General features: G+C 33.2%; 2 protein-coding genes and 1 long non-coding RNA gene across 3 annotated transcripts; 2 read left to right on the forward strand and 1 right to left on the reverse strand.

The window, feature by feature from the left end:
• Positions 1-3,603: 3,603 nt before the first annotated feature.
• On the reverse strand, positions 3,604-11,925 carry LOC123656460 (tRNA (cytosine(72)-C(5))-methyltransferase NSUN6). Its single transcript, XM_045592139.1, has 7 exons — positions 11,522-11,925; positions 10,637-10,832; positions 10,325-10,481; positions 10,007-10,214; positions 9,127-9,426; positions 7,313-7,494; positions 3,604-3,762 (listed from the first exon to the last, which is right to left on the reverse strand). Exons 1-7 carry the CDS (start codon positions 11,639-11,641, stop codon positions 3,642-3,644), a joined length of 1,284 nt encoding a protein of 427 aa, XP_045448095.1. The 5' UTR covers positions 11,642-11,925; the 3' UTR covers positions 3,604-3,641.
• On the forward strand, positions 8,060-8,717 carry LOC123656461. Its single transcript, XR_006743548.1, has 2 exons — positions 8,060-8,104; positions 8,467-8,717. It is a non-coding gene; the product is annotated as an uncharacterized LOC123656461 (long non-coding RNA).
• A 2,588-nt stretch (positions 11,926-14,513) lies between the features above and the next one.
• LOC123656585 (ADP-ribosylation factor 1) lies at positions 14,514-19,022 on the forward strand. The gene is made up of 5 exons (XM_045592255.1): positions 14,514-14,647; positions 15,006-15,172; positions 15,734-15,843; positions 18,059-18,184; positions 18,260-19,022. Exons 2-5 carry the CDS (start codon positions 15,025-15,027, stop codon positions 18,422-18,424), a joined length of 549 nt encoding a protein of 182 aa, XP_045448211.1. The 5' UTR covers positions 14,514-14,647; positions 15,006-15,024; the 3' UTR covers positions 18,425-19,022.
• Positions 19,023-19,351: the final 329 nt, after the last annotated feature.

Consider the following 19,351-nt stretch of genomic DNA (forward strand, 5'->3'; position numbering starts at 1 on the left):
TATGGTTCTATATGCTAGTTTTTCATTGTTATGGAGATATGCTAGGTACCGAGCTACTGATGACGGATCTGGACATTTAAAAATCAACTGATTGGGTTGTACACCACTTTTTCCATTTGTTCCAAGCTGACATGTAAGTAAAGATAGTTGATTTTCTCCAGCTTGTTAATAATAAGAATTTTCTTCTTCGGTCCAATCCTGAATTAAATCTGTCCACCTCAAATCAACCATGCTTCCAAGAGTATGTTCCGCACCTCCGGTGGATGATGGCCTGTTTTCGTATCTACTAGTACTTGGGGGAATATCTGGTATTAAAAACGGCTTCATTAGAGCCCGCTGTTGTAGGTCTGCTGTCCAAAAAGGTTTGTTCCACTTGGGGTATGAGGTTGGGTGGTGGAAACAGCCAGCCTAGGCTGTAGTTCCAGCGATGAAGAAAAGCATTGCGTGTGAGAGCTTTCTCGTCTGGATCTATTGCTACACGAGCTGTCTCCGAGGCAAACAAATCCACTACTGGTGTCCCCCACATTTTGAATATTATCTTTGTCGCCGCCTCCAAGAGGTGCCATTCTGGGGCCACTTTCCCACGCGACAACGCGTCTACTTTCGTATTGTATCGGCCCGGGAGGTATTGTGCCGTCAGATGTATATTTAAATGATCCAACATCATTAGTAATTCCCTCGTTAAATTTAGGAGCTTCTTTGATCGCGTTCCTCCCTCCTTGTTTATGTAAGCTACAACAGTTTGATTGTCTTGAAGCAATATGTGAGCATTCTTCAGCTGCCGTTGCTCGTGGCGTGTCGCAGCATGGACCGCAAATAATTCCTTGCAGTTTACGTGCCAGGATAATTGTGTTGATGTCCACTAACCTGCTAACTTCGCGTGCCCTAGCTGGGCTCCCCACCCGATATCCGAAGCATCTGTCTTGAGTAGATGTGAGATGATATCCGTGTGTATTGGTAACGAGCTGGATGCCATCTTTATCCACCACTCCATTTCTGTGCGCACCAGTTCCGGAATAATCCTCTACTAGTAGGGGTGAGATTTCGGCAGACGTCGACTGTACTGTTGTACGGTCCGGCAATGAAGCTTCCCGCGGGGTACGACGAAGGAGGCTGAGTCTCCCCATTAGGGACGGCCTGTCTTACGGACCAACTGCCTCTCTACAACTGTTTTCGAAGTGCCATGCGTAGCGTCCGGCACTTTGGTTCCGACAGGGATTTTGAATTGTTTCGTGTATCCCAAGTAACTCCTAGAAACTCCAGATGTTGAGTCGGAACCAAAACAGATTTGTCGAAGTTGATTGTCCATCCTAGATGTTGTAACAGGCGTATTGTAAATGTTACTTGATGTTGAAGCAGCTTGTAGGATTGTTAGGCCAGCAGAAAGTCGTCTAGGTACACCACACATCGTATTTGGAGGCTCTTTGCTATCCAATTTGTGACTGTCGCGAACGTCTTGGGCGCCGACGATAGGCCAAAAGATAAACACGTCATCTGATAAAGAGTTCCTTTGTAGCTCAGCCTGAGGAACCTGCGATGTTGAGGCGCAATCGGCAGATAGAAATAGGCTTGGCTCAAATCTAATTTTACCATCCAGTCCTTGTTCTGTATGAAAGACAGTATACGGAAATGACTGTATAGCCGAAAAGTCCCGACTTTTATGAAATTGTTTAATTTTTTCAAATTGAAAATTGGACGAACCGACCCATCTTGTTTTGGTATTAAAAAAAACTTTGATAAGTAACTGGGAGAAACTTCTGCTTCCTCGAGAATCTGGGTGTCTATCATGCTTTCGATTTGTTGTACATTAGTGGCAATATCTTTGTTGCGAAACTGGAAATTACCATTTGGCTTGGATATACCAGAGGCGGCTTTATTATAAAGGGATTGTGAATACCGTCCAAAAGCTTGCAGATGTGGTGTGGAGCTCCTAAATCTTGCCAAACATGTTGATATTGCATAAAACACCTGCCTTGAAAGCTTTTGTAATCATGTGCGACGAATCTTGTTTTTTGCAGGAGATATATCCCGTACGCCTCGCGTTGTATCTCTTGTCCTTACCTCCTTTTCGTTGGTTGGGCTTAGCTTTTCCGTGAAATCCCCGGGGAGCTCGAAAGGGACTTTTTTTAAGATGCTTGAAATTTGAGGAATTACTTCTGTATCCACTAGTACTAGCTCGACCCATATTAGCGTTTTGATTTTGCATTAACGAACTTGTACCTAAATTTTGATAAAGTTTTTCTGCTCCCCCTATTTTTTGTATGTAATTATTAAATAAATCATTGTTGCACAAGTTAACTGCACTAGGCGTTACCTTTTCTAAAAAAGCACTAATATATTCGTCAGGAATTTGTTTTAGTATCAAGTCCCTGCGTAACTGAACTAAATCCGCTCTTCTACCGCACACTATTTGCAATATGTCGTCAGATGCTTTCGTAAAATTAGAATCTTTATCGAATAAATTTTCTACTTTTTCAAAAAGGGTTTTCGACGATAATACTGTCTCCTTTTCAGTAGACCAATTAATCAAGCCTTATAAAGTATTACGCAACTCATCTTTCTGAAGCAAAAGCGCGTGAGTTATTGCCGCAAGGGATTTTTTCTGAACCTCTGAAAATCTTATTGAACTCCATTCTTCCGATCCAAATCCTTGAACTCTTCTAATCTCTTTAAATACTTTTTCGATTCCGGATATCGATGACGGAACAAATAATAAATTATTTAAGTAAGTATTACTAATACGCGGTTAGTTTTAAGTGGAAAAGAAATAAAAAATATTATTAATAGCGGTGGTATTATTTGCAGACTGAAATTTGGGTTTCGGTTCACCTAATTAAATTGGTTTTGGCCTTAGATTCGAGTTTGGCCAAAAATCATCTTAAAGTAGATGAAAAAATACCTCTGAGTGATTAATTAATAGAGTATAACCTAAATTAAATAAATAAAATTTGTAATTCTTAATATTCTGATTTAAATAAACAGGGGTACGCGTAAATTAATAAAACTACTAATTAATTGTAAGTACATTTCAATCTTCATTTACCCCTTCTCTAATAAGGCATAATTTCAAGATGATTCCTCATGTTGCAATTCGGGTAATACTATCATGAGACCTAGCTCTACAAAAGTAATCTGAAATCTTGCCTAGTCTCGTCAAGACTCATTTTCTAGTTTTATTTCTTGGCTTAGCATTTGGTTATACCTATACAGAAATTTTTACATTATGTTTAATGTACTAAATTAAATTAAATGTGTAAAAATACAGTACACCGTCTATAAATAAGTTTCGTGTATCGGCCGAAACTGAGATCGAAGCCAAATTTCAGTTTCGGTCATGAACTAATTATTTGCTTGATAACTAGCATATCCGCATTACGAAAATAGTGACGGGACGCATTAGCTTATTTTTAGTCACGTGTCTTAGAGACAGTAAAAATAATTTCCAGATAGTGTCTGAAAATTACTTTTTTGGCTTGTAATGATACTTTCCATTTAGGGCCAAAAACATTTGAAAAAAAGTACTGTTCACAAAGGTGAAAAATAAGTGGTGAAGTAGATAATACTTTCGCTGTCCATAGTTTTAGATAAATAATAAAACAAAAATCACATATTAAAGCTATGTTTAATTACAAATAAATTTGCTAACTAGTCACATCTCCTGTTTTTATAAAAGCTGCTATAAAAAAGCCTATAGTATTTTTGTATAAATCATCAACTGGTCTTAAATGATCATCTCCTGGACCAAATCGTTGTACCATTGCTCTGTAAGAAATACGAGTTTATCTAATTACAGTTTATCGGTATTAAAAACTTATGCTAATTTAAATGTAGTATATTTTTTTCTATTTTTAGTCAAGGTGACCGGTGAAATACAATGTATATATATTATTACTAGGTGACCTGGCGTATCGCCTAATCTTTTTCTCTAAATATAATAATAACGTAGTTATATAAAAATAAAGTATAGCCTATCTTTCAAGTTAAATCAAACTGCACACGGTGTGCAAATTTGATTAAGGACGCTATCACATTTTTCACTCGCTCAAGTTTAGGTATTTAAATCGCAACACAATAACATTACGCGTACGCACACATTGATACCGCTATCTGCTCGATTTTGTAGCGACGTAACTAAACTTGGTACTTGAAAGTATTAATTTTTAATTTTACTGGTATTGATTAGTAAATTTAGTTGTAAGTTTAAAGTCGAACGTCGACTTGGTAACTGTTACTAAGTACCTACTATTCACGGAACCTCTCCCCTACTCTGTTTATGACGATGTCTTAAGGCGTCAGGGTATCTACTACTCGTTCGTTGTACTATACAATAAAATATAATAGATAAAATAATACGCTTATTTTTGTAATTCAAAATCACATACAATTTTAAGTTATATTATTATAGTTTTAGCATTATAATAATATAAACATAATATATTTTACGTAAACAATCTATACAAATAAATAAAATTGAAGTGTCCTTTAGTTATATTAAAATACTGCTTTTTACTAAATGCATACGGATGTATACACGGTCCATATACCAAAATAACATTTTCCCAATTTTTGTCTGTCTGTCTGTCGGTATGTTCCGGCTAATCTCTGAAACGGGTGGACCGATTTTGACGGTACTTTCACTGGGATATATCTTATGCAATAAGGAGTAACATAGGCTGCTTCTATTTTAGAAATTTATTTATTTTATAAAAACGAAAACGGAACAATGATGATGATGATGAATGTAAATTTAAAATAAAATAATTTTTAACAAAAAAAAAAACCGACTTCAAACAGGAAACTTCTTCAATATTATAAAATATTTATTTAATCATTTCTGATTAACTTTAACCTTGGAACTTAAGAAGCCGACCGATGGCGGGATAACCATCCAACTGCTGGCTTTGAAATACACAGGCCGAAGACGGGCAGCAGCGTCTTCGGTGCGACAAAGCCAGTATTGCGGTCACCAACCCGCCTGCCCAGCGTGGTGACTATGGGCAAAACACATGAGTTCACGTTATTTGTGGCGTAAACTTGTGGAGGCCTTTGTCCAGCAGTGGACTGTATAGGCTGTAATGATGATTAACTAAATCAAAATACGAATTACTTTGTACTTAGTAAGTTTATTTTTCACTTTTTATTAGTTTCCTGTTAGAAGTCAGTTTTTTTTTTGTTAAAAATTATTTTATTTTACAATTTTTAGTGATGGGTAGACCTAACAAGGATGCTTTTTCTCTTGTGTCGGGGGTCCGGAAACATACACAATACACAAGCACAAACACCCCATGACAAATATCTTATATGGCCAATACAAATGTCTGTCCTGCGCGGAGATTGAACCCACTAACGCCAGCGCAACAGCCAGTGCTGTGACCGCTGCGCTAACGCGTCGACATACTATGAGTAAAATTCGCTATCAGGTGTACGTAATAACAACCGGGACTGACAGCCTAGTGTGTTCTCTGAGGCTAGGTTGGGAGAACCACAAGGATTAACAACTAGACTGAAAATAAATATTTGTATAAACATAAATATCCATTCCAAGCGGGAATTGAACCCGCGACCGTCAGTGTTTAGGCGCCGCCGACGCGGCACATGCACCATTATATCAAAGCGGTCGTCAAACAGCAAAAGGTAACTGCTGTAAATTGTTGAGAAATTCCCTCGAGTGTTTATGGGCTCCATCATCAAACCTGGTCCTGTGACACAGATGACCACACAGCAGGTAATTCCTCGAATATCTTTCGTCTCCATCATCAGACTGTAATGGCACTTGTAACTCATATAGATGCAAAGTTCTCATCGATAGAAACGAATTAAGTTCAAACAGCAGGTAATTGCTATAAATCGTTAAAGAGTTCCCTCGACTATCTTTTGTCTCCATCATCAGACTGTAATGGCACTTATAACTAATACAGGTGCAAAGTTCTCATCAATAGAAACGAATTAAGATCAAAAAGCAGGTAATTGCTATAAATTGTTGAAGAGTTCCCTCGACTATCTTTCTTCTCCATCATCAGATCGACTTCAGACCTTTATTAAATAGTAGTGCTTTATAGCACTTAATTAAAACATGATTAAATTTACTAGTCACCCGTACGATTTTTGAAAGTCTCCCTCGATTTCTCTAGGATCCCATCATCAGATCCTAGTTTCCTTATAATAGTACCAAACTAGGGATATCTCCTTTTCAACAAAAAAAAAAAAAAATATCAAAATCGGTTCATAAACGAAAAAGTTATCTCCGAACATACATTAAAAAAAAAATATATATATATATATATATATATATATATATATATATACGGTCGAATTGAGTAACCTCCTCCTTTTTTGAAGTCGGTTGAAAAGAAGACAAATTGCGAAGATTACTCATTATTATTGATTATTATATATAAACCAGATGCATAGCAAAGACAATCGATTGTGAAGTATCAATTTCGTCCAAGCACAGTACACACAAGGAACTCATTTTTTACGTAATTATTACTTGCGCTGAAGCGATACAGCCGTGCTTCCATGAGCGCGTTTCGGCGCGGAATGACGAACGACGATGGTTTACTTGTAAAAAATGTATGAAGAAATTTGAGAGCGTTTCTTATTTTTCTCATAAATGGAAATATTATTTATTTTTATATAAAATATCTAGCGCTACGCATAGAGGACTAAATAATCAACAATTTCTTAGTATATTTATTTTTCTTAGTGCAGTGTATTTAGGCTATAATGGTTCCAATTCAGACCCGTCTTTTTTTAATTTTTTGCGATTTCTGTGATGGTTAAACTGTATTTGTGTGAAAAGTTTGTATGGGGCTATAGAATTTTTATGGTCTCACTCGGAGATGAATATATTATCTTTCATTTGAAACCAAGATACCCTCTCAGGGTGACTCTTAATTAATTAAAATGGTACGTGAAAAACACTGATATTTGTAGAAAAATGTGATAGCGTCCTTAAAATCGGTTAAGTAGTTTAGGAGTCCATCGTGGAAAAACAACGTGACGCGTAATTTATATATATTAAGATAAAGATAAGGTAATATAATAAGAATAATAATATATATAAGATTAAGATAATATAATAAGAATTCATATATAGTAAGGTATATTTTATATGCCAAACGCTATGACCACGAGTGCACTGCACTGCACTGCTCGTAGTGCCAAACAGCATAAATATATCTTGACTTTACATATAAGTTATATTTTTTGTAACCATCTATTAAAAAAAAAAGTGTAGTTACACAGCCGATTTATTTATAATTTATTATTTTTTTCCCTAATAGACTTTTCACACGTTATTTCAATTTACCTTTCTGTAACTGACAAACCAACATCTGGTAACCCAGGTCCTCCATACAGTGGTTCTGCAGGTATAAGTTTTAGACAAGGATATTTTTCTAACGCCCAAGCTACCATGCCTTCATTTTCATCCACAGTCACTGTACAAGTGCTGTATACTAATTTACCATTAACTTTTAAGATCTTAACTGCCTGTAAAAATAAAGTATAATTTTCAGATCATCATAGTAATCAAATTGTACGATTAACTACAAAGGTTAAAGGTCGTGGTTATTTGCATCTAAGAAATGTATTTAACTAAATATATTTATGAATTTACGAAATAAAAAAGCAATATGAAAATGAGTTTATTAGTGATGAAAACAAATAATGACTTGTCTACCGCGGAGTTGAACTCACACCACAAATTTTGTCTCCGCAGTTTACTGCGGGTTTGAATTCAACCCTAGATGACTAACTCGTTTTGAAACCATATATGAGAAAAATAGAGCTTAAAATAGTTTACAGCCGTATTTTATTACATTTAGTACGAAATTAGACACCAATTGGAACAAACATTCATTCGCTCTTTATAGTAGTAACATTCAACCGGTCAAAGTCTCGCCGTACCCGCCAATTTCTGCACCGTTATGTTCTATGTTTGGATCGAGTTTTCTTATTTTCTTTATAAGAAAATTGTATACATATCATACACCGATGCAAAGTGTATTTTGTGTACTTCCTCGCCCTCTTTGGATATTATTGCCAAAAAAATATTGTTTTTAGTTTTATCGCTGCGTTGTTCATCTTCAATACTAATTTTGTAAGTTTTTCTAAATAAACTATGAAGTACAAAACCAGTACCTACGGTAATTGCTTTACACGGTGTAATTGAAATGTCGTGATTCGAGCGCTCGCAATCTAGACCACCTATTTTCAAGCATAAAAACTTTGCTGTATTAGAATATATTTCTTTTGTTATTAGAGCTAGACAGAGATACTATTGGCAAACAGAATAAGTAGCTTTAAAGACAAATGCATAATACTATATTTTATGGACATGTTTTTGCACCATTTTGCGATGCGATTTTATAATTGATATACGCACATGTACAACACTTTTTATACAGTAAATTAAAGCTTAGTTCATACTCCTCAAAATAATATAAGATTTTTTGTTATAAGTGGAGAAACTTCTGAGGTATGAGCAAAAAATTACGTCTCAAGTAGTGCGCGCTTATCGAATCATGTTACGCGGGAGATGCGAGGGCAGCGCCGTGCGGACGGTGCGGTAGACCGAGTGCGGAGGTTGAATTCAACCCCGCGGGAGACTACGGGAGCTCGCGCTCGGGGGAGTCCGGTCTACCAGAGGTTAACAAATTGTAGTTCGTGAAAATTTTATATAAAGGTAAAGAACACGGCCTATTTTATCTTCATTTTGTTCATTTACTTATACTCATTCACTTCTAAAAAAAAATGAACACATCCCTTTTGCCTTATAAAAAAAGATATTGAAATGACATATTAAATAAAAAATATTATTTATCTGTACTCTCGATATTCGTATTTTAATACATAAAAACTATTAAATTAATATGTGTTTAAATGATAATTTGATATTTTTTTTAGAGAAATAAATAGTAAATGGAGTTTTACAAAGGTCCGTAAGCTAATGTGTTGTGAAACACATAAATGTATAGGGGAGAATGAGAATACATTACACATTTTCTCAGTAAAAAAATCTCTCATAGGCTACTTTTCAAAAGTTTCACTTCTGCTGTGTGAATCGTTCGCAGAATAATATCAAACTATGACACACAAACAATAGATAAAAAAAGTACTTACCGCATCAAATAATTTTCTCTGCACGAATTTGTATGATTGTAGCATTTTTGGTGTAATTTTATTATTTGTTTGAGGTCTCTGACCGAGTCCACTGCAAGGTGCGTCTAGAAGGATTTTATTAAACATGTTGGAACTGTACGGTGGATCCATCATATTTTCCTTCTTAATATTGTCTTCATTAGAATAGCATTTTGTTGAATCAAATGTGTATGCTTTCACACACGTAACACCTTGTGTATTACAAGATTGTTGTATTTTGTTAGTTTTTTGAACAGTTTTATCAATCGCTATGATAACAGCCTAAAATTTGTAAATTCATTTTATATACAAAAAACATCGTAACATATAAAAAAATTATATTTTTTATTTTTAACCAACTTCAAAAAAAGGAGGAGGTTACTCAATTGAACTGTATATTTTTTTTAATGTATGTTCGGGGATTACTCCGTCGTTTATGAACCGATTTTGATAATTCTTTTTTTGTTGGAAAGGAGATATCCCTAGTTTGGTACCATGATAAATAAACAGGATCTGATGATGGGATCCCAGAGAAATCGAGGGAAACTCTCGAAAATCCACATAACTTTTTACTGGGTATACCGATTTTAATGATTTTTAATTTAATCGAAAGCCGATGTTTATCCTGTGGTCACATATAAATTTCATCAAGATCTGATTACAACTTTTGGAGTAATCTTTGATAATACGTATTTACTTGACTTTTTTTTTCATCTACCTACGTTGTATTACTTGTCGATATAATTGAAGTCGGTTTTTCTTCGTTTGCCTGCAAATACAATTATGTATTATTAGCTATTAGTGTTGCCAAATAGTGTATTAAAAAAAAAGAAAAATTTAACACAGGTATACATGAACTGACCTTATTACACGACATTTCAGCTAAGTGTGTTGTTTTATTGCCAGGTGCAGCACACATATCTAAAATATACTCATAGGGCTGGGCATTTACAACCCATCCAGCAATAATAGATGGTAGATTTTGTAATAAAACATGTCCTCTAGGGAAAATAGTTTCATTTATAACGGGTAACATTGAAGCAGGTAGTAAAGTCTGAACTGCTATTCCACTGTGAAAGCAAATATATTTATAAAAATAAATAAATTAGAAAACCAATTACACTTTTTTAAATCAAAATAGAAGATTGAAATTTTATATTAAGCAGTAATTTTTTTATACCTTGGTTGAATTCCTTTATCAAAAATATTGTAGCGTAACATTTTTAAATAGCCTGTACCAACATACTTTTTGTCTCCATCATATTTTACTTTAAGACCTCTTCTACATTTACCATCCATAGCACCGTAAATATCAATTCTTTCATTTAAAACACAATCTAGAAATTAAGAAAATGATTACTTTTTATAGAAATCAAAGCATAATAACTTTAATCTTTTTATGTTATATTGAATATGTCTTTAATTATTACTATTTATGACATAATTAATAATTATAACAGAATATTGTCTACTTTTAATTATAAAAACTTACTTGAAGGAAGACCTAAAACACCAGGTGCATATACATGGGCACCACGTAACACAGCAGATGCACATAATGGATCAACTAAAACTTCATTTCTAGTTTTTTCAATATTTATTATAAAAGGCCATTGTTCAACTATGAGACAATCTGGTTTTAAGAAGTAATATTTTGGAATTTTGGAAGCCTTTAATTCAATTCTTTGCTAAAACAAGTTCAGAATATTATAAAGTACAAAATAATATACTGTGCTGTGTGGCTACGGCACCAAAGAATATAGCCACCCCGTTTCTTCCCATGGGTGTCGTAAGAGGCGACTAAGGGATAATAAGGTTCCACTACCACCTTGGAACTTAAGAAGCCGACCGATGGCAGGATAACCATCTAACCGCTGGCTTTGAAACACACAGGCCGAAGAAAGGCAGCAGCGTCTTCGGCGCGACAAAGTCAGTCCTGCGGTCACCAAGCCGCCTGCCCAGTGTAGTGACTATGGGCAACATACATGAGTTCACGCATTTTTGGCGCGAACTTGTGGAGGCCTATGTCCAGCAGTGGACTGCAATAGGCTGGAATGATGAAATAAGATATGTTTTAAAGCCTGGACAGTTACACCGTTCACTGATAAAGTTTATTTTGCACATTGCTTACTGATAGATTGTACCAGTAGAGCATAAGACGAGCCCTAAGGGTTTGTTTCACCGAAACTAATAAAGAACAACTTTAAGAAACACAGGTATTAGTAGAAATAATTATTAAAATTAAGTATAATAGTTTAAGTATAAGAAAAATTTATAAAAACTTATTATTTGTTGTATACTATTATACGTCAGATAGCTAATGGCTTTATCAGTAACCAGTGGAATAGTCCCTTTATATTTTAATAAAGGAACATACTTCCTCCAAATGATTTTTAAGTTTCTCTATGTCAAAGTCCATTAATTTATTTACTCTGAATACTGTATATTTCGGTGTTTCTAGAAGCCATTTCTGTAGATAGTAGTTGTTTTGTGTCATATTTTTCTAAATATGTTTAACAAAATTAAACATTTATTTTGTAAATTATTATTTTTTGTTCACTTTCAGTTATAATAAAATTAGTGTTTCGTTAGGCATAAGAACTATAGTAGAATATTTTAGTATCACTTCGTCTTACTTTATATTTTGTATGTCCAAATAAACTATTTTATTTAGTAATACATATAAAAGTAACAAATTTGTAATTTTTAACCTTAATACTAATAGTACTACATCTACATTTGTAATTTAAAATAAAAATTAATGACAATAACCAGTGTTGCCAACTTTATTTTTACCAACCCACCAAATGAAGCCGTGTAAACCACCAGAAACCACTAAAACTTATTGGCGTCTCAAACCACCAGAATTCCACTAAAAAAATCAAAGACAACGGCTACCTACCTAAATATAATTTGAAAATACAACAACAACAACGTAATTATTATCATGAAATAAAATAATAATTATTTGAGTTACAGGAAACAATAATTAATGTAACTACAGAAAAAAAGGAAACAATTAGGTAAGTAGTACATAACTACTAAAGGAGATCGTCTTTTGATGAATCAGCTTCATCTGCAATTTGCAATAGAATTACTTTCTGCTTTAGTAACAAAAAAGTAATATAAACAGATAAAAAAGTAATTTTAATTACATGCTCCGACTCATGCTTAAATAAATTTTATTAAATTGATTCCAGAAAAAAAAAATGTAAGAAACAAATTATAGAGAATTTAATTATTAATAGCATTGCTCTCTTTAACAAACTTGATAAAGTTAATAGTTTTTAAGATAAATGATAAATAATGATTCAGGACACAGAGAGGCTGGTGCAGCGAATGAGAGAGAGAGCGCGAAATTAACAATTAAAAAACAAGTATACACAATGAAATTTTTTAAAATCTCTATTAAAAGTAACATTAATTATTGTATAAAGAATTTTTTAAAAATATATATATTTATATTTTTATATATATATTTTTTATATTTTAGTTTTTTCTTTAATTTATTTTTCATCACCAAATTTAACGCCACCCAAACCGCGCCCGAAAGCTAGTTAGTATTAAACATTCGAAAACAAAATTTTCGTTCGATAATTAATATCCACTCGCACAGGTCTTGCCTCTGACACACAGGTTCTAATTTATGGGAGGTTAAATTTTTGTTACTTCTGACTCTACCATAATTCTAGTGCTGCGGGAAGTATACTCATGATCCGTTCTCCAACTTTTACGCGTTATTTTCGGACAAATTTACGTAAAAACGATCTTTACTGCAAGATCAAAATACGATACGAACTGACCTTTAACAACTGACAAATATACACTTTTAAACAAAATAAAGCGTCAGACATAATATTCTAATAAAACTAGTAACATTGTGTGCTAGAATATAGGTATAGAAATTTGAAAAATACCCAAAACCGAATCGGAGCAACCCACTGTCCACGTGGTCTTGGTCTGCCTTACCTCTAGAGTATTTTTTTTAAGCCGGTGGCGCGGAGAGAGGGCAGCCCTCGGAAGGGCTGCACTTCCCGCAGCGCCGGAGCCAAGCGCTATTCTAACCTCAAAGGAGGTAGGTTAATTTTTTGAACTGAATTTGAAATTTGAAAAATTGAACCTCAAAACTTTAACCACGATATCTCTGTAACAACGTCACGTAACCAACAATCTCGAAACTTTTGGGTGTACTGTGGCTTGAGCATTATCAAATACTATTTAAAACTATTTCAAAAATAATTTTACAGCGCTAAACAGTTTAAAAACAAATTAAAGCAAGATTGAGAAGTAAGTATTATTTACAGATTAGAGAACGATAGCGAACCAATAGACAACTTTACTGTTCACTGAACTGACTGACGACTGAGTAAATAAATAACAACTTGGTCTTTCGAATCAAATCAAACTTAACCAATAGTTGAACATATAAAGTTTATGTTCATTCAAGAAATTCATAAACAATTGTTGGGGAATTCCCAACAGCCGACAGGCTTGAATTCGTTCGGTGTTGCCTACACAACAAAATATACCATTTTTGCCTGTAGTGTGTGCCTGTAAAAAAAATCCTAGAAAAATACTAGATCATTCTTTAGTGGTAAGCTATGCAGCTTACCACTAACTGGAACAAACCTAAACCACTAAAAAATCCACTAGCCACTAAAAGCAATTTTTTCCCGCCAAAAGGGGTGTCTAAACCACCAGATCTAGTGGAAAATCCACTAAGTTGGCAACACTGACAATAACTATAACCATAACAATATTTGACTGATGTCAAAACTATGATTGTTGACAGATTATCAAATTTACCTCACCTGTGTATAATGCTTCAGCCTGTAATATCCCACTTCTGGGCATAGACCTCTTTCCCCATGTAGGAGAAGGATCAGAGCTTAATCCACCACGCTGCTTCAATACGGGTTGGCGGATATAGAGTAACGATCACTTTTAACGAGGCTATTTCGTATTTCCTATTCGTTTGATCTTGTGGAAATTAGAAAGCTATGGTGGTCGAACAAACGATTATTAATCAAAATTAATTAATCTGAGCGACAAAAATCAAGATATCTAGTAAGGGGGGCAACTTAAGGGGGTACATTAGTTTAATTAATTGTAAATAAATAAAAGACGAACAAACAATTTTTACATTCGAACGGAATGGAAAGGAAAGAAAATAGTTTTGTAAATTAACTTCTTTATAATGAATGTTAGATGTAATTATATGTTAGATGTAATTAATAGATGTACTTACATGGCAAGACAAGACAAGGGCATTGAAATTGATTACATATGTTTGTTAATTTTTTTAACGGTAATTATAAAATTATTCAGTTATTAATTATTATTTTAAAATCATATTTATAGCTGGCCACTTTTTTCCGATACGTGGCATAGGCACGAACAACTTCCACGTTCGCCGCCATTTTGACATACAGTGAATAGTAGAGACTTTAGTGGATTGAATCGTTTTTACTTCATTTAACACTCATTTCCTCGAAAAAAAATTGTAAGTCTACTCTTGTGATTTTATTTTTACTATATGTACTAATAAATAAGTGATTTAGCTATTATTTGTCTACTTTACAAACCTTGGGTGGTGACCCTAACAAAATTACCAACAGCGGTGTTCAGAAATCGTGAAATGTTCTAATTTGATTTGTACAATGTTAGTCTAATATTGTTTCGTGTATATTAGTTGTTATACTATGTGAGTCTTATTGTTTGTTTCGGTTCAGTTTGAACAATGTACGTTTAATTCTACCCAGGACTTGCCATGTCATTATCATTGATTATAGTAACGTCGTGACGGATGAGTCAGAGTGAATGTATTTTCTAATTTTATGATTAATATATTTCTATTTCAGAAATTCTTAAGGCATCAAAATGGGGAATATGTTTGCAAATTTGTTTAAAGGCCTATTTGGCAAAAAAGAAATGAGAATATTGATGGTTGGTCTTGATGCAGCTGGTAAAACCACAATCTTATACAAACTTAAATTAGGAGAAATTGTTACAACAATTCCCACTATTGGTGAGTTAGAACTTTTTTGTTTCAATTTGTTGTTACTATTATTCTTTATTTATAAATTGAAATAAATTATATCTTAAATTATATTTAATAATTTTCAATTTATTGTTACAAATTGTTATTAATATTGTTTTAAAATTAGAGTGTATAAATAAGTTAAAAAGGAAGGAGACAGCTCTATGGATTTAGTGATAAAGTTTAATTCAGCAAGGCTTTTTAATCATGTTGAAAATTATTATAATAAATATGAATAATATAATAAATAGATAGTGTGGTTGGATTCATGTTTGATGACTGGATACTATAAATACAACATGCTCATTTTAAATATCAAAAATTCTAATTCTAATATCTAATAAATTTATATTGGTCATATATTTTTTTCTTTCTATCTCCTCATTGGTGATAATTTGTATCTAAGATTATTCATTTGGTTAAAAAATTTTGGTATATTATAATACTCTTATAAAATTTAATGCATTTAATTTTAAGATAACCTTTCCCTTATCTATTAAAAATTTTAGACATAGATTAGACAACTCTAATATTCTGAAAAAATTGCAGGATTTAATGTGGAAACTGTAGAATACAAAAATATAAGTTTCACTGTGTGGGACGTTGGTGGTCAGGACAAAATCAGACCACTATGGAGGCATTACTTCCAGAACACACAGGTTATTTGATTTTATTATAATTTTGTGTGTGGGTTGTGGGTACTTTTTTATTTTTTATTTTATTTTATTTATTGGATTATATAAAATAAGACAGCTGCTATTGCAAGCTGCTGCTGCAATACAACTGCTTGAATTCTATAAATATTAATATGGTTAAAACTTTTTATAATAAAAGAATTTAACAAAAAGTTATTGTTTAGTTCGTAAACTTAAAAAATAAATAAATGTCTAATATAAAAGTAGCCTAAGTTACTCCTTATTACATCTGCTAAAGTAAAAGTCCCATCAAGATCGGTCCAGTATTTTCAGAGATTAGCCAGAATAGACAGAACGACAGACTGACAAAAATTGTAAAAATGTTAATTTGGTATATGTATTGCGTATACATCCTTATGCAGTAAAAATGGTAGTAAAAATCGGTTATTTTAATATTACAAACAGATACACATATTTTATTTATTTATGTGGATGTTAAGGCTTCAGTTAAAGTTATAAAATTTATTCTATAAATTGCCAACATTTATTTGAAACAAACATTAATAAAGCTACTGAATTCTCGAGGGATTTCTGAAGATTAGTTCTTAGGGGGCATCCATTAATTACGTGAGCTATTTTTCGATCAGCTTAGACTCCCCCCGAGATTTAGTGAAATATGCCTGGACCCCTGTTCCCCTTATGTGAGATTGACGCTGAAACTATTTATACTAAATTTATTTTTAACCGACTTCCAAAAAATGAGGAGGTTCTCAATTCGACTGTATTTTTTTTTTAATGTATGTTACATCAGAACTTTTGACCGTGTGGACCGATTTCGACAAATGTTTTTTTAATCGAAAGGTGGTGTGTGTCAATTGGTCCCATTTAAATTTATTTGAGATCTAACAACTACTTTTCGAGCTATATCTAATAATGCGTTTTTACTTGACGCTTTTTTCGTCGACCTACGTTGTATTATACCGCATAACTTTCTACTGGATGTACCGATTTTGATAATTCTTTTTTTGTTGAAAAGGAGATATTCCTAGTTTGGTACCATGATAAGGAAACCAGGATCTGATGATGGGATCCCAGAGAAATCGACGGAAACTCTTGAAAATCCGCAATAACTATTTACTGGGTGTACCGATTTTGATAATTCTTTTTTTGTTGGAAAGAAGATATCCCTAGTTTAGTACTATGATAAGGAAACCAGGATCTGATGATGAGATCCCAGAGAAATCGAGGGAAACTCTCGAAAATCCGCAATAAATTTTTACTGGGTGTACCGATTTTAATAATTTTTAATTTAATCGAAAGCTGATGTTATCATGCGGTCACATATAAATTTTATTGAGATCTGATAACTACTTTTTGAGTAATCTTTGATAACGCGTAGTTACTTGACTATTTTTTCGTCAATCTACGTTATATTACTCGTCGATGTAATTGAAGTCGGTTTTTTTTTTTCGTTTGCGAGCAAACACAATTATTATTATCCCAAAAAATAAACCATTCAGGTATATTATAGTTAATTAAATTTGATCATGTTGGCGGGGTTAATAGTTGTTTTTAATATGTAGGCTTAGGCTACTTTTAATTTACAAATTTATTTATTTTATAACACTGAACTGAACAATAACATTTTTGTTAAATTCCACGGGGAACGAAGTTGCGGGCACAGCTAGTATTTTATATTTTTGATGTTGAGGTGAGATTTTCGATTATCTCCTCGGTTTTAAAGAGATTTGGTGGATTTATTGGGAGGAGAGGCGTCTCATGATATGTGACATTACCATTTAATTGTTTTTAGTTTTGTTTTGTTAAAATTTTCTCGTAATTATAGAATGTTATTCTTATATACTTATTTAAAAGACTAAATCTTAGAAATTAAAAATATTTTAAATTATTAATCACTATGCTATTATTAATCACAAAATCATTTATGGGGTGGAGGGGTGAAGCTCTTATGACAATATTTGTTAGGATATTGCAGGTATTTGTAGCAGTGGAAGTTGTTGGCACTTTGTATTTATAAAAGGAATATTAACTCTTAATATTCTTTTTTTAATTTTATTGTAAATTTTTTTAGTTACAAAAATATTATAAGTTAAGAAAGAGCAATAATAAAATATAAATTTAATTTTTAGGACTACCTTAATCTATTAATTGACTATTGTTTAAGATTCCCATGCAGGTATTTCTGTATAAGTAATTTGTTTAATATTTGTGTTTTCAGGGTCTTATCTTTGTAGTAGACAGTAATGATCGAGAGCGTATCGGCGAAGCGCGCGAGGAACTGATGAGAATGTTAAGTGAAGATGAATTACGAGATGCAGTACTTTTGATCTTTGCAAACAAACAGGTAAGTTTATTGTCACTTGTCATTATGCTAATATAATTTTTAAAACATATTTACTGTCATATATTTTTTGTTTAGGATCTGCCAAACGCTATGAATGCAGCTGAGATAACAGACAAATTGGGTCTGCATTCACTGCGTAATCGTAACTGGTACATCCAGGCAACGTGCGCTACATCTGGAGACGGGCTATATGAAGGGCTCGACTGGCTCTCCAATCAGCTCAAGAATGCCAACCGCTAATCACCTGTGCGCTATCAACTCGCAGACTAATCTGATTACTGAAAGAGACTATGGTTTAAGATATGTTAACTTTATTTGCTATAAATGAATACAATGTATTATGTGCGGTATCATAAATGTATTACTGTGTCACCCGGTGACCGAGCTCGCATCGCATTCTCGCCGAACCACTTGCTTACACCGAATTCCAAGTACGTCGTTTCCAATGAACCAACGTATTACTAACTAAATAAGCAAAGCGGTGCATTCTTCAAATGTCAATGTCAAATGTTATTTCAATATTAATTTGTACAAAAAAGGGGTCATACTGTACTTAGTGCAATGAGGTATTAGTCATTGGGACTGCGTTGTTTGTTCGATCTCTGATGACTTTGAACAAATATAGTGTGTAAAGTTAAAGCAAAATTACAATTTTTGTTTATATATGTATTTGTAAACAAAAAAAAAAAACTGTATATTTGATTAATTGCGCATTGTGATGTGGATAGGTACATATGTGTAGCTGACTCGTGATACAGTGAATCACAGCATAACATGTTTTATATGTATACTATAATGTGGTATAAGATGTCGTAATAAAGTATTTAAAGTTAATTCACTTTTATGACTTTAATTCATTAGATTAGTAGTAGCTATCGCCTGTAGAAGGCTGCACATGGGATGAGGGTTGCTGTTCATTAGGAGCTGTAACACTTGAACCAATAACAGTCATTATAACTTATGAAATTTTCAAAGTGGGAATAAGTTTAAGTATATACATCATGCCAGGGAAATTTAATAATTATGTTTTTGGGTGTATTACATGTCACAACCTATTCACATCGCTTTGTGACTTTTTAGGGACTAACTACACCTCCGATTTCAATTGTATGGTGATACTTACCGCCAATTTTGTGCATATTCCACTTATTATTTGAACGACTTATT

Source organism: Melitaea cinxia, chromosome 9 (assembly GCF_905220565.1).
Source record: "Melitaea cinxia chromosome 9, ilMelCinx1.1, whole genome shotgun sequence".
Taxonomy (NCBI): domain Eukaryota; kingdom Metazoa; phylum Arthropoda; class Insecta; order Lepidoptera; family Nymphalidae; genus Melitaea; species Melitaea cinxia.